At 38.3% G+C, this 16,475-nt stretch overlaps 1 protein-coding gene across 1 annotated transcript; it reads right to left on the minus strand.

The window, feature by feature from the left end:
* Positions 1–206: 206 nt before the first annotated feature.
* Positions 207–16,237, minus strand: LOC118282284 (uncharacterized). Its single transcript, XM_050701287.1, has 22 exons — positions 14,928–16,237; positions 13,698–13,850; positions 13,219–13,334; positions 12,985–13,135; positions 12,652–12,784; positions 12,200–12,330; positions 11,802–12,005; positions 11,333–11,476; positions 10,834–10,998; positions 10,366–10,498; positions 9,830–9,964; positions 9,318–9,525; positions 8,656–8,821; positions 8,170–8,334; positions 6,189–8,058; positions 5,906–6,104; positions 5,403–5,586; positions 4,915–5,093; positions 4,408–4,601; positions 3,881–4,078; positions 2,291–3,799; positions 207–2,220 (listed from the first exon to the last, which is right to left on the minus strand). Exons 1-22 carry the CDS (start codon positions 15,786–15,788, stop codon positions 2,045–2,047), a joined length of 7,374 nt encoding a protein of 2,457 aa, XP_050557244.1. The 5' UTR covers positions 15,789–16,237; the 3' UTR covers positions 207–2,044.
* Between the last annotated feature and the right edge of the window lie 238 nt (positions 16,238–16,475).

Below are 16,475 nucleotides of genomic sequence, written 5' to 3' on the forward strand. Positions count from 1 at the left end.
CGTTTAAAATAGATTGACATTTTCACAATACCGTTTATTGGGCAAATCATTTTTTGTCAGCACAAAAACAGAGGCAAGGTCAGCCGCGACAGGTATTACATGCCATCCAGTTTCATCAGACATCGGACAATAACCAAAAGCTCTTATAATAGAACCATTATGAAATTAATGTGGAACTAAATAAAAAATGTAATAAAATACATGAATGTTTACTTTGATTTCTTTATTGGATATCGCCGGTACAATACTAGTTGACCAATTTAAAATGCAATATTTATTATTGTATCACTTCGAACATTAATTTCGAACGCTATTTGTACACAGGACAACATACATAAATGATTGAATACTAATTTTAAAATAATACACGGCAATATTTCTATTTTTTATCTGGTGTGTTACGGTGTATTAGTAAAATATAAAAATAATTATAAAAAAACAAAACAATCAAGTCTTTAGTTCGTGTATTGAACTCGTCGAGTTCTCTAGTCAATTTCCTACTACATTAATACAATATTTTGCGTGCTACAGTTATACAAAAATGTCAGTGGACACACATTACCTCTAAATACAGAAACATTATTAATTTAAGACTTATAATTTACCTTACCCTACATTTTTAATCTCTTATGATCATATTATTCACAAGCGACAACTAATACTGCTAACGAAAGGACAACGTGTATCGAGACTTCTTTTGTTTAATTTCCATGCTAATGTAAATAAACAGACTTTGTCCAGTTACCTACTACATCAACATAGCAAGTCAATGTTTTATTCACAGCAAAGTTAGACAATGCAGTGACATAAAGAAAGAATTAGACCTGATAACACACCAAATAAAAAATAGAAATGTATGACTATAATAAAGTTAAAAACGACTTCGCAATCAGATCATTTCGTTTAAAACACATTAAAAATTAGATAAATAGTTCTCTATGCATATAGCATTTGCATACATAAAACTACTATGTAAAAACATATCACGGACCTGTAGGTTAAATGAGAAACTAAAGTTTCTAAGATACTAAGGGCGCCTATCTAATATTACGATTGATAAATATTCCGTACAAGCTATATTCGACTTACGACTATGTAGCAACATATCACATCCAGTAATCGATCCATAGCCACAGTAATCAGATGACTTACTGACAACCGACCACACCTAACTATTAGTGGGATTGAATATGTACTTGAAAATTCTACACTCATTGAGTAATTAGCTTGGAGAAATTCACGCATTCCATTACAATATTAATAGTTAATTTATAATACATCCACACACGACACCTTCCCGAAGATCGCTCTAATTAATGTTTTATTTTACAAAACGTTTCAAGGTAAGTACTTAGGAATAATCACATTATCATTTACCGAAAGTATTTATAAAATCATAATACATAAAAGTGTATATTTTAGTATAAATTTACACAAGTATCTGTGTTCCAACAAATACATGAAAATATAATAATTCGTTTAAATTTTGTGACATTTATTTTTATTTTATGAATAAATTAGGTATCTATACAACAAAAGCTTGAGATATACAACATACAAGTTATGCGTAAAATACATCCGAATTATTGATCATCTGGCCTAGTGTTGAAAACACTACAAGGTTCAAAACAGACGGGTATGTTACAGATTTTATTTATAAAAATGTACCTATTTAAAAATAATTTCATATTCCCCAGTAGGTATATAAAAACACGGGGATAAATAGAAATACAGAAAAATATTTTATAATACCCAAATCCACATCAGACCGACGTGTTTGGAACAATTTTAAGTAAGTTGTGGAACTACGGATACATCGGATAAATATACTTATAGGTACAAAGGAGAATAAATATGATAAGAATAAATCCAGCGCGGCTCATCGAGCTCCGGAGGAAGAATACGATAGTGAATATTTAAAGCCACGCTACTCGCTTAACAAGGAAGCAAGTCAATCTTTATAGAGGAACACTCGGTCACGCACATCAATCTTAACACTGAACTTGGGCACACTCAAACTTCGCATGCAGTAGCAGTCAGCCGTCTACCACTGTGGGTTGGGCGGCAGGTACCCTTCCGGCGCGTACGTGGGGGCCGGCGGGGCGCCCGCGTACGGGGGCATCGCGCCGCCCGGCGCCGGGTAGCCCGGGTAGTACGCGCTGCCGCCGTATCCGCCGTAGTACGCCGGAGTCGGATATGCGCCATAACCCATTCCGTAACCTGCGAATATCCTATTATTAGTAATCTATTCTCGAACAAAATTATGTTTGCCTGAATGAATAGAATTTACCTGGGTACTGAGGATAAGCCCCGTCGGGAGGAGGATTAGGATGACCGACAGGATAGCCCTGTGCAGGCGGTCCAGCCGCCCCGAGCGGTGCATGGGATAGTGGTCCCGGCGCTGGTGACTTGGATAAGTCAGCAGGCGCTGCAGTGCCGCCGCTCATCATGGCGGGGTGGCTCAGGCTGAGCGGCATGCTGGGCGCGGGCTTCATGTGTGCGTGCGGGTGGGGCGGGGGCTCGTGGGGCCGGCCCAGCAGGCGGGAGTGGGCGCCCATTGGATCGTGGGGCCCGCTGGGCATGCCCGGCATGCCCTGCATGCTGGCCATACTGGGCACACTGGGCATGCTGGGCACGGAGGGCGCGGCGTGCGGCGCGGGCTCGGGTTTCCGGTGTCGCTGCGGTGCGGCGGGCCCCAGCAGACTGGACACGCTGTGCGGTACGGGCGCGGCCACGACCGGGGCAGGATGCGCGGTGTGCGCGGGTTCTGTCACCGCTTCAGGTTTGGCGGGCGAGCGACGCTTTTTGGTCTTAGCGCCAGGTTTCTCCTCTCCGGTGGGAGAGTAAGACTGCGTAATGTCGTCTAAGTTCCTCCTGAAGTCTGGCATACCTTCTTTGTTCAGAACGCTCGCCGTGCGCTCTAATTGACTGAGGCTTGATTCGAGTGATGGTCGGCCGCCTGGTCTTTGGTGCCTATAATTTTTTAGTGGATTTATTTTCCTTTCGACAGCATCGTTTGAATTGCGATTTAAATCTACTGTGTCCACTCTAGACATGTCCGTTACGTCTATTCTAGACATATCTGCTACGTCAACTCTAGACATGTCTGCTGCATCCACTCTAGACATGTCTGCGTTGTCCAGTCTGGACAAATCTGTTGTATGTTGATGTTGCATTTTAGGTGGTTCTATGGTGTTTTCTTCGATAGGTTTATTTTCCAGAGTTTCTTCCGAGGGCAACTTTTCATCTGTAGTCAAGACGATAGGTTCTGATTCAGGTTTTGGTTCAGTCTCAGCTGTTCTGTTTGGCTCTTCTGTTTCGCTAGACTTAGGAGGTTCTACAGTTTCTACTTTGTTCTTATCTTGTTCTACTTCAGAAGAAGATTTTGAATCCTGTTGCTTGTTGTCGTCCTCATCATCACTATCTAATATTTGAGTATCTTCTTCAGAATTTACATCCATCTTACTGGTAGAGCCGGATTCATTGCCATCGATTTCAGATTTCTTGGGTTCTCTGGGAATTTTTGTAATACTCACTGACCCGGGTAGACTCGGCCGTAGTAATCTCCCCTGTAATGGAGACTTCGGTCGCATTCCTGAGTACGATCGCAGTTCACCGAGTCGACTCCTGATGTCGGATATTTTTTGTCCAGGCATCATGGGCCTCATTTTGTTCTGTCCTATTATTGACGGACGAATCACTCTGTGGAAACCAGGCCTAGGACCTTTTGATGTGATTGTTATTGCTGAATTATTTTTTAGTGAGCCCGGGATGTTTGATACTGGACGACTGCCTAAAACTGGAAAGAAATACCGTGTTATTAAGACGTAAAATAGAATTTCATAGCAATTATGCTACACACATGAAAAGTAGTTCTTACCTTTCTTTCCAATGGGGCTATTGTCCTTGTTATCGCCACCTTTTTGTCCCAACCCCTTAAATGACGTTTTGATGGCGATAATTTTGCCTGATTCTAGCTGCATGTAAATTCCTTTCGGTGATTTTAATACCATGACACGCTGACCAGCCTTCAAAACTATATTTGTCTTCTCGGCCGAGTTTGTAGGTATCACGACATCTGTTGAAGAAATAAGAGCTTTGATGGAGGAAAAGCATTCCAAAATATTACTATTAAAATATTTTTCAGTCTAAAATATTATACAGTAATTGGATACCCTAGATTAGAGACCCTACCCTAGACTTCAAAAGAAGAATTTATTGTAACAAATCTAAACATTTTTTTTATTTCACTATTTGCTTAATTTTGCCTTAAATAAAGGAGTAGTACTATGTTTATGTAATAATAAATGTGGCTTGAAACTAGTCTGCCATCCTCGAAAAGTTTACTGTAAATATCAGTTAAATAGTGATTTATATCAAGATTGATTGTAGGATGAAGCGACTTACCTAGCGGTAGGGTCATTTCCTGCGCCGTCATGCCCTGCCGGCGCCATACGTCGGCGGGTATCCAGCGCGCGCCATGCTGCATGGGCCGCACGGAGGCCACGGGCCGCTGCACGAGCGCGCCGTCCGCCGTGCGCACCGTACGGTACGCTGTCGTTGGCTTCGGGGCTAGTGCTGCCTTCTTCTCTAACTCGTACCTAGACATAACATTAATCAACTTATAGTTTCTATTCTAAAAGTAATAGAGGCATCTCTGTCTTCTTTTACTTAATTATAATATTTACATAGTCAATATTTGTTTGCCAAGTGTTTAAAGTTTAAGTGTCAATCTAAAACCAGTGGAATATAGCCTCTTTATAAAACTGGGTATTTATTCGAATAAGCAGCAATGGTACTAATTGATATAATAGACCAAATAGTCTTTATGTCGTATTTATTGTATAATGTCAAATATTGGCATACTATTTATGACTATCAAAACATTTTGAATATGAACACAAATAAACTTACCCTCTTTGCGCCAGCCTCTTTTCGGCACTAGACAGTTTCTTCTCCTTTCTATCGACTAGCAAAGACTCATGTTGGAAGGGCTCCTTGCTCAACATCCTCCCGTGTTGCGTTATAACGCCTTGCATTAGAACATCTATGTACTTATCTTTGTGCTCCGATAAATCTTTTATTTCAGTTTCCTTGAACAAATAAAATAATTTTAGACCATTAATACTTGAAGTGGAATTGTAAGAGATGTCATTATGATGTCAAGTAAGATTGTACTTGAATGGCGTAATAAGTTGAAATAAATAAAGAAATATGATAATCGAATGTCCATAACGATATTCTTACAATACAATATTGTTTGCAAAGGAACTTTAATTAGAGTTTTTTAAGCAAGAATAACGTAATGACTATACGTTGATTACATCGGCCAAGGATGCTATAAATTATTTTCCTTAGGACATGTATTGATGTAACGATTTAATAATAAGTTATGAACATACCTTTTCATCATTATCGAAGCATAAATTAGTGATTTCCTTCATAGAGAGCACTGCGTCAGGGTTGCACTCGTCGACGACGCGATCAGCCATGCCTTGCTTGTTGATCTGACGATCGTAGATCTTCTTCTCAAGACAACAGTCCATCACAAAGCGATAGACGAAGCAGGGTTTCCTCTGACCGTATCTGAAGAATTCACGTATTGATTAGTCAAAATAGTAAATAGTAAGTTAAGTTTAAAATAGTAAGTGATTTATATCACCTTTAATCCCTGAAGGGGTTGACAAAGGTGCACATTACGGCACATAATGCCACAACGTACAATGTACGCCCACATTTCACAATTTATATTGTAAGTCCCATGTAATAGGGGGTGAGCCTACTGCCATATACAGGAATAAGTAAATATAATATTGAGACTTGCTTTTGATGATTTTAAAAAGCACAAAAATGTTTAGTGGCTACATCCAAAGTAGCGATATTTCGTAGTGACAGTTTTACTTGCCTATATACTCGACAAACAGCTTGCGTGTCGTGGCAAGGGTTCCAACTGGCGTCAAACACGATAACTCGGTTGGCCCCAACGAGATTAATGCCCAGTGACCCTGCGCGAGTCGACACGAGGAACAAATATATGTGCGGGTTGGCATTAAACTCATTAATCAGCTTTTCACGCTCTAAAGCATGAGTAGAACCGTCCAGACCTGCAAGAATATCAATAAAATATTGTTGGTTATTCGATTATAAAATAAGAAAAATAATAATAATGCTTCTAAAGTCACACTTACGGTAATAGTTAGTATTTCTCTCCCAGAGACAATTTGTCCCTGGAATATAATTCTTTTCTAAAAAGTCTTCAATGAGATTCAATGTAAACAAACTTTGGCTAAACAACAATAGCCTATCTCCAAGCTTTATACTCTCGTTCAATATGTAAAAGAACAATTCCATCTTTGCAGAATTTTCAATAATCCCAGGAATGTAATCTTTTAGCAACTCAGCTGCCCAATCGTAAGTCACTTCTTCAGCTTTCTTCACCATCGCTAATTCCTCCTCTCTGTTCATTTTCTCTTCCTTCTCACTCTCCTCAGAATCGGAGTCATCATTATTCTTTTCCTTCGACGTCTTCCTATCATTCCTTCCTTTAGCTTTCGCTTTACTCTTTGCCTTTGACTTTTTACTATCCTTGCCTTTACCTTTCGGCGGCCTACCCTTTCCCCTAGGAGTTTCTTCTTCAGATTCAGATCCATCACTTTTACCTCCATCAATCTTTGAGTCTTTCTTTTTCGGAGTTTCTGGTTTTTGACTTTGGGTTTGAGATTGATCATTCAATAGAAGTGGTTGGTATGGTTTCTTTTCATCTTTCACTATTTTCTTTGTGTCCAAGTCTTCTATTTTGACTTCGCCATCGGATTCCGACTTTATCTCAGTTTTTTCCTCAGCTTTAAGTTTATCAATTTCAGTCTTTAATTCCGTTATAGGCCACGCTGTCACAGGGCTACCAGAGCTTGCGCTACCCAGCGGTTGCTTAGTTTCAAGATGTGGTGGGAAATTCGGATATGAACATGGATAATTACTCGCGTTGGAGTTACTTTCTTGTTGTTCAGGATAAGCAGGTGTATTAGGAGGATACCCATAGCCAGGAGTGTTATATGGCACAGCATTTGTATTTTGCGTCTGCGGAATTTGTGAATTATGCGGAATATTTGGCTCCGTTTTGATTTCAGTGGGAGGATAGTTCCCAGGATGAGTAGTGGGTTCATTTTTAATAGCAGGTTGAGTTGGCACATTGTCAGGTTGATTGGAAGGCATATTGTTGGGGAAATTAGAGTAATTTGTAGGTTGATTTTCGAATTGGTTATACGGAGTAGAATTATTTCCATACCCAGAAGTGTTTGCGGAATATGGAGGAGGATATGATTGATTAGAATATCCTTGTTGCGGCGCGGGATTATTTGGATAAGGTCCCTGAGATGCTGGATTGTTAGGGTAATGTCCTTGAGGCGCGGAGTTGTTAGGGTATGGCCCTTGTGGTGTATTGGCGCTGTACTCTGGATATCCAGGGTGATTGTAGCCCTGGTATGGAGGTCTTTGCTGACTACTAGTATAGTTGTCTTGGTTATTCGAGTAGGGTTGCATCGCATTGCCCGGGTACGGCTGGTCGTTTGGCGGCGCGTTATAGTTCGGTGGGTAATGCTGCGAGTTGTTGTACTCAGGAGGAGGGTTGCTCCTGAAATCTTGTGGCGGTTGACTATTCTGTTGGTATTGAGGGTTGTTATAATACCCGGAGTTGCCGTAATAGTTCCCGTTACCCCAGTAGTTTTGATTATTATACCCTTGCCCACTTTCCGGAGGCATGTTCTGCGGAAATTGGTTGGGGTAATTGTTCCCATATGGTGGTTGCTGTTGATAGTAATTACTGTCATAGTTCTGGTTGTAGCCTTGGTTTGGTGGATAGTAACCAGGACCTGAGTTCTGATAGTTATGATACGGCGGGTAAGACCCAGATGGTTGGTCTGGTCTGAAAGTGTTGGAAGGTGGACCGTATGGGGCATTAGGATACGGTGCATTGCCGTAAATGCTACCATCGGGGCGCGGCGCCATTGGACCAGTGGTTGTATTAGGCGGTATGGTCGCTGCTGGCTTTTTGGAAGCTCCCTAAAACATTTATTTTTGATTAACAAAAGATAAAATAATCTGATCACACCACATGCCAATTCATTGTGTAGGTTTGCCTGTCTATTGTAAGATATATCTTTCTAAACTTACCCTTGGTTTGCCGGGCCGACGACCAGGTTGCGTCTTATTATTACGTGCACGTCCAGCCTTAGTAACGCCACCGATTTCCTCTAAATCCAAGTCTTCTTCAATAGCGGCGTTTACTTCACTACGCTTCTTAAGGAAGTTGTATAAGACATCAGGGTGGTTCCAGATCTGTAATGAAATACCTACTATTGAGTATTTCTGATTTACTACAACATCCGATCACAAAATCTTGATTTAAACCTTTGCTTCATAGGCAATAATAATACATTTTTTGAAGATACCAAGGACACTAAACCAGCTTTTGTACCACCTGATAGCGAGTAATAGCGAGTAATCGACCATGGGCCTCCACAGCACTAAAGGAGATACAAGTGAGCTGCCGGCCTTTTGGGGATTAGAGACTGTCGTCAACAAATGTATAGTAGTTTAACTCTATAACAACATTGTCATGTAATAAAACCAAATTCAGTACTTTACAGCTGTACATACCTTACAACAAATTGCGAAAGCTTTCAAAGGGTTTGGCACAGACGTAGAGCGTACGACTTCATTCATGAACCGGTCATACAACTTGCGTTGTAGGGGTGTCATCCGCACCAGTAACACGTACTCTTCTTTCTGAGGGAGTGTCGATTGCAGCACTGCGTGTGACCGTCTGCGTAGAAGAAGTAAAATGTTAGTTAGTACAATGTTTTACACAATTAGCCTTAGATAAAATCGGTAAAGGTGGGAATACTGAGTGAAATTCCTAAGAAAAGGAGGATCTTCTAATCAAGCGAGGTGATCATGACTGGCGGGCTTTCTGCCCAACTATTATTTGTTGGTTATCATTGTTTATTCGCATGTAAACTTCATATATGCAATGTAGGATTTATGACGTAATCCGTTAATTTGAATGTAGATCGTCTGATGATGAGGTGCAACTTTTGTCATCGGTCACTTGTCATGTGCCACCACACTGTAATGGCACCATTGAGCTAAGTTTGTTTCTTTCTATTGCACATATTATTATGACCATAGTTTTAATTCACACGTCATATCTAATACTGCACTAGTAGCGCAAATCACACAAAATCGTACATCCAAAGTATCAAGTTGCAACAATCATAAGCAGTAGTCATATTTACACACCTCATAAAATATAACCTTACCTCTGTACAAAACCGACAAGCAGAGAATGAAGTACATGCGCCCTGTATCTCATGAGCCTGATGTCCTGCGGCGTGGAGTCGATACACTGTCCGTTCTGTATGGGTCGCTCGAACATGTTGCAGAACTCCGTCTTGCTGCCGAGGTAGTTCGGACGCACGAAGTCCACCATACACCAGTACTCCAGCAAATTGTTTTGTAATGGATAACCTGCAAACAAATACGTTATAAGTTTCAGCTTTCATATTTCATAGGAAGGAAAGAAGGTTTATTAAGAACAATTTATGGCAATATCAGAACGATTTACGAGTTTTTTTAAGGAGACAAACGAGCAGACGGATCACCTGATGGTAAGCGATCAGCGCCGCCCATGAACACACGCAACACCAGAGGAGTCACAGGTGTGTTGCCGGCCTTTAAAAAGGAATACGCTCTTTTCGTGAGCTTTGAAGATCGTATTTGCAATTCGTATGTTGTCGTAATTAACACAATATTTTTAGTAAATCAAACAAACCTGTTAACACTACTCTTCGTTTTGTTCTCATTTGTTTTAGCGCGTAAGAAATATTTGAATGAGAATTTTTGATCCGATGCCCCTCGTCACATATCACCAAGTCTGGACCTGGCTTCACCAAAGCTTCATACATTTCTGAAACAAGGAACCAAATAATTTAGGACAAAGATATAAATATATAGAAAAACTGCTGGGCTTTTTTCGGTTTTTCGAAAATTTCTCAGTAGTAGCATGGAGTCTGGAAACATGCCCGGTATATGGCAATAAGCTCACTAGCTATTACATGGGACTTACAGCATAAATAGTGAAAAGTGGGTGTACATTGTACAGCGGCATTACGTGCCATAATGTGCACCTCTGCCTACCCCTTCGGGGATAAAAGGCGTGACGACAAAAGATAGAAATAGATAAAAAAAACGAGAGCACCGAAGAAAAGCTGATTACGTTGTAAACTTTACATAGGTAGAATTTCGATCGAATGTCATTATGAGACTACAAATAACTACTAAATAATAATAAAAGTATGTAGAACTCACCATCCAACAGCTTCTTATCTTCATCGTTAACAGAATCATCTTTCTTCTCGTCCTTTTTAAATTCATCCCTAATATCATCGATCTTGGTCACGCCATCGCCGTCGTCTTTCTCCAGTTTAGATTCTTCAGATGCCTGTGTGGACGCAAAAAGGAATATTTTAAAGGAAAGAAGACTTTAACATATTATGATAAGAGAAATAGTAAAGAACTTCCTTTCTCTTCGACTTTAAAAAGGAGGTTCGCAATTTTACTTTATGATTTGAAATAGTACCAACTTAATATTTTATCATGATTTTTAACATGTACATTTGTGGGTGTACATTATATAGCGGCATTACGTGCCGTAATGTGCACCCTCTGCCTACCCCTTCGGGGATAAAAGGCGACGTGATGTTGATATGATTCTTAACAGACTTCAAAAAGTAGGTTCTGATTCCCAAAATTAAGTATAGATAGCAAACACTTCACCTGTGTATCTTCAGTAGCAGCTTGTAATTTTTCGTCCCTTTCTTTCTCAGCTTCTAACTTGATATCTGCTTTCTTTTTCTTACGAGGTTTCTTATCTTTTTTCATACTGAGTAGTCTGTACAACTCGTAGCCTATCATGAGAACACCGCCTGACGTTGTCCAATCCTGTAAAAATAATGATTACAGTATTATATCACAATTCTTATATCAAAAATGACCAGATTGGGCAACTAACAATGCAGAAAATATAGTCTAGTATGTATATACAGCCAGCTGTGTGACACTATGTTCCATATCACAATCAATCGCCCCTACATTGTGCCTTGAGTCTTGATGTGAGTCATAATTGATTAGTGTAAATTAGTATTTTTTGCTCAAAAGGCAACAATCATCATACTGACTCACACGATTTGGAATTAAAGTCTTATGTGATTAAGATAACTCTTTTTTTGCTTTGACACCATAATGATCAATTAATACTGTATAGTGTATTACATACCTTGACAACTTTAGCCCGCATCTGCAAAGTTTTGTGGCTATCGTTGAGGACGTAGATGGGAAAGTTCCTCGGTCGCACCTCGCCGTGAGCTGCCAACGGACTTGTACTCGCGTCCACTGGTAACCACATATTAAATTCTGCCACCTGAAATAAATAACAAACATGTACATTAAATATCTTTTTAGTATGAGGGTATAGCTTTGAAACATCTGAATATGAAAAGAGTTGAATGGTCGCTCATTTTAATTTGTATCTATTTCAATCTTTGAAAGCCATATCAGCATTATTTATGACACACCTTGTATCCTAATCTACATCTGCAACTGCTCTAATAAAAGTTTAATACCAACAACTTTATAAGCATCATATTTATCAATAGCAAAATAAATCATTGAAATCCAACAGCATACAATCGCATCAAAAACACATTAATTTCATATTAATTACATTAGTATAAAAAGCAACTTACCCAATTCTGCAACGTGTTGATGGGCATAATACACAGCACAGTTTTGGATGTCGTGTGCCGTAAGAATATATCACAGAAGCATACAATTTGTAACGTCTTGCCGAGACCCATAGAATGCGCCAATATACACCCAAAACCAGTTGATGTCGAGAATCGTTCAACAGATTCAATAATATTATCGAACAGAAATCTTACACCGCCAATCTGGAACAAATGATTTACATGAAGGAAGTAAACATTTACTTGTATTGGGAACAAATACTGAAATTTTTAATACAAATTTACGGGACAGTGTTTATGTCAACAACATATCAACATATCTTAGTATGTGCGATAAACAACATACACATTATTCAGAGCACTCCCGAATGGGTAACATATCAGCAATAAGGATTTACCTGATGAGGTTTGATAACTCTGGCAATTTGTGGTGCAAGGAAGATGTCCTCTTCATTTTCAGGGTGACCGATATTGATTAGCACGCGACCTTGTTCGTCAGGGATGTTGTACGCATCGTTCACATGAAGACCTTCGAAAAAAATACAGAAGTTTTAGGATAGAATCTTCAACATCATCTAGCATGTAGCAGTGCACTGCTAGACTAAGAGCCTCCTCTACACGAGGATTTTGCCATCATTTTCACACTTGACGCGTGTCCCGGGTTGGAGATCGCAATGTTTTAGGTTTGTGTTTAGTAGACAGTGCTGCTGCCTTACCAAGTGCTGGATTATGGACCTCTTATGTAGAAGAACCTTTAGATTGAGTCAATGTGTTTAATACAGTGAATGAAATTATCTTTGCTTGGCTTAAAGCTATTTGACAGAAATTAATTATTATCTATTTTATCTACCTGAATTACCAGGATCATCTTCGGCTTCAGGACTAGGCGGCACTTCTGAATCTGACAGCATTATGCAATCGTCAGAATCGGATGATGAAGACGAAGACTCCTCGCCACTGCTGCTATCAACTATCTCTACAACCTGTACATAAAATGTAAGCATTAATTTAATGAATTTAAAATACATTATGGACATACATATTTCTTTTCTATAAGAATAAGGTTTTAAAACATTATTACATGCCAGTATATTTATATTTTTTGAAAACTTCCTTAAAAGTAAATCCATTTTTAATATAAGTTCAGTTTCAGATAAGATTAAATAAAAAAAGACATACAGACCTCTTTCTTATCAGCCTTCTGATCAGGTTTGCCTGGCTTCGGAGCACCAGACGTAGTAGGTTTCATCAACTTTGTCACTTCAACCTGGCCAGCTTTGATTGTCTTTTTAGTTTCACCTGACGGTAATTTTACTAACACTGTGTTTGGTAGACTAGAATGAAAATGGAAACCGATTAATATACCAAAATACATAAGCATATGGAGCATAATATTGAAAAAGTTTTTAATACATACTTTAGTTTCTGTCCAGGAAGAGATTTCTTCAAGATAGAAGAACCACCTCCTTGTAATAATGATAGAGTCTTCTGATGAATTTTATTTTGTCTATTTATTGCTATTTGTCTTTGTACCTGTTAAAACAAAGGATACATTAGATTTCCAGTTAAATTATAGGTAATTCAGTTTAGTTATTAATTTGATATCATCCGTCTAGTATACACTTTCCTTAATTATTAGTTAATAACAATTAAAAAAGTACAGATTTGTAATTTTTATGTTTGTTTACAGAAAGAAAACATCAGTAAGTATAACATAACATGATACTATGCCTTTTATTCCCTGAAGGTATATTGATTGACACAAAAATTTTACGTAGCACAGTTTGCTAGTTATATTACGGGTTCTATGTTGCTGTCCTCAATAGCAAATGTTTGCAATTCATATTACATTCAGACATTCTGATTAGACATGATAGCAGGGTATAAAGTACATACTTCTCTGATGATCCTCTGCTGTTCCTGTACTCGAGCCAATCTCTCTGATTCCTGCCGTTGGGCTGCTAATGTTGAGGCATCCAAGTTCTTCTCGTCCATCACTTCCCGAATGTTACGCCTTACATTTAGAGCATTCGCATTTACCGGTTTCTTCTGAAAAAAGTATAATTTAATTAGTAATTAAAAATTCTGTTAAAAAGCAAAACATAAACATATAGCTTACCAAAGAAATGTGAGATAGGTGATAGGAATGAGCCTAACAACATACTCTACTCAATTCTAGGACAATGCAACCAATAAAGCAGTAATGATAGCTGATTCACTATAATGTAGTTACTATCTTCTTTTCTATTAGACATTGTCTCATTTAGAATAGACAAGTAGGTACCTAATTCTGTATGATATCATTCTTCACATAAGTGACCCCTTTGCCCTAACATACATAAAACCATTTTGAAAACCATCACAGACTATCTATTAATTTTCTGTGTAAGCTAATGAAGTTTATACATAATTAAACAGAAAATTCTTCTACAGCAATGTAACTTGATATGGTGTGCTTCCACAAGCATTGAATGTGAGACATTTCATACATATGTAAGCAGATATCACAATCCATATTATATCCATTGCATGTTATTATATTTGTAAACATAACTGCTCTGAAAATGGATCCCTATTTAATATTAAACATACTATGGTCATAACTAAACTATGGTCATGTTTCTAATAGGTAATAAGCCTTTATAAAGGATAATATTATTTGAAGGTAAAAAGTATTTGCATTCAAAAATATTATTTTGATTATTTACTGATAAAGCTTGTCATATTAATCAATATCAATGTTACTGTAACAGTAGGCACAAGTTAATCTAATAGGTAATTTGTACAAATGTCAACACAAATGATAACATAAACAATTCAATAATAATACAATACTGAAATTGTATTACAAAATTACTACTATTTGTTAGTAAACAAAACCTAATAAGAAACATGTTTTGTGCTAATCCAATCATTGGCATCAGATCAAATGTGTATTTAACAGTACAAGTTATAACCAAACACGCTGTATATTACTTTCAATACATTTTATCACAGCTAACTCAAATAATAGTAAACCTGGCTTTTATGTTTCGATTTAGTACTGACCTGATTTACAAAATGTACTAAGAATAGTTCCATTGTTGTGCAAAGCAATTTAATCAAGAAATATCAAACAAAACTTACCTCATCATCACCTTCCGTCTTTTCTGTTTCATCATCTTTAGGTGATTCTTCACTCTCATCCTCCTTCTTAACTATAGGTTTGACACTAATCTCTCCCATTTCTTTCAGTTTTTCCGTAATATCAAAATCCTGACTGCTATCCTCCTGTTTCATGCCCAACAACTCTTCAGCTGTCTTCTCCGGACATAATTCACTCTCCTCCACCTCAGCTATTTCTACATTTTTATTATCTAAGTCACCATCATTAATAATGTCACTAATTGAAAGAGTTTTAGGTTGTACTTCTTCCTCTTCTGGTTCCTGATCTTGCTGTTCTTGTGGTTCCGGTTCTTCTTGTTTAACCTCAGTTTCCAAACATGCCAATGGTTCTTCCGGAGGTTTACTAGTACTTTGAGAATCTCTTTTAGCCTCAACAATGTCACCAGTTTCGGGGTCAATGTAACTTTCATTTTCTTCATTCAGTTCTTGAACAGCACTAGGGTTAACTACAAATTCCTCCTCTGACAGTCCATCACTTTCTGTTTTACTGTCTTCACTTGAAAAGTCACTTAATTCTAAGATGTTATTACCAACTATGCTTCGAATTGTTATACCAGTGTCCTTCTTAAGTTTCTTTGTGAAGTCATGAAAGTTTTTTACAGCTTCCATCTTCCGTTTGTGGCTCATTGGCCTGGGACGAGATGCCGCGCGCCTTCGAGCGTTCATAGCAGCTGCCTGAGCGAAATGAGCTCGCTGTATCCTGGCGATGGTTTCGTCATCATCCTCACTGTCTACCACCTCCTCGTCCGACTCTTCCTCCTCATCTTGTACCTTGCCCTTCATTCTATTCTTCACTGAACTCGTGCCGCCGGCATCATCCATGACAATAAACTAATTTCTAATATCTCAGATTCACTAAAACCTATCGCAAGTCATCATTTTCACGCCTTATTTCATTCAACCAAATCTTGAAAACACTGTATTTTTGTTATGATCACAAGCTTATTTCATAAATGGAAATTAATTTTCTTACACACAAACAATCTTTTTCAGGATTGCTCTTTGTAGCACTTTTACAGGACGCGGCTTATATATCCATGGGAATAAGCCGGATGACACAATTATTCACATAGCGCTCCCGATCAGATTAAAAAATACAACTTATCGTCATATTTGATTTTAATTATTGTTAATAAAATAATGTCTGCAATTAAAATTTAGGAAGCCATTACTTCCGCAATAAATAGCCTATTCAACTATTCGTATAGAATTTGTGTATTCGACAAGCGTGTTTACAAAAATTGTGGATGGGCGACTGCGTCACAAAACGTCACGAAGACTTTATTAGCGACGACTATTAAAGTGTTTAATTGCAAATTCTCTTGTGCCGAATGTCTGTGTAACTTTCATTACAGCATCTCGCTCTTGCCATTGAAAATGCATCCTTGTTGTACCAAAACAATGCGTTAAAAATTGTAACAGCAAATGTTTTTGATTGATGGCAACATTATTGATTTTCTTCACAGGGTTGACATATTTAATTTTGTAGTCTATGGAGTGGCATAAGGT

Source organism: Spodoptera frugiperda, chromosome 20, assembly GCF_023101765.2.
Source record: "Spodoptera frugiperda isolate SF20-4 chromosome 20, AGI-APGP_CSIRO_Sfru_2.0, whole genome shotgun sequence".
Taxonomy (NCBI): Eukaryota; Metazoa; Arthropoda; class Insecta; order Lepidoptera; family Noctuidae; genus Spodoptera; species Spodoptera frugiperda.

Bases quoted from the DNA above. Each gene is read 5' to 3' on its own strand.
- LOC118282284 (XM_050701287.1), bottom strand. From the start codon at position 15,788: ATGGATGATGCCGGCGGCACGAGTTCAGTGAAGAATAGAATGAAGGGC. The intron at 8,822-9,317 runs GTAAGGTTATAT...TCTTCTACGCAG, and splicing joins CTTGTCGGTTTTGTACAGAG to ACGGTCACACGCAGTGCTGC. The intron at 4,079-4,407 runs GTAAGTCGCTTC...TTTCTTCAACAG, and splicing joins GGAAATGACCCTACCGCTAG to ATGTCGTGATACCTACAAAC.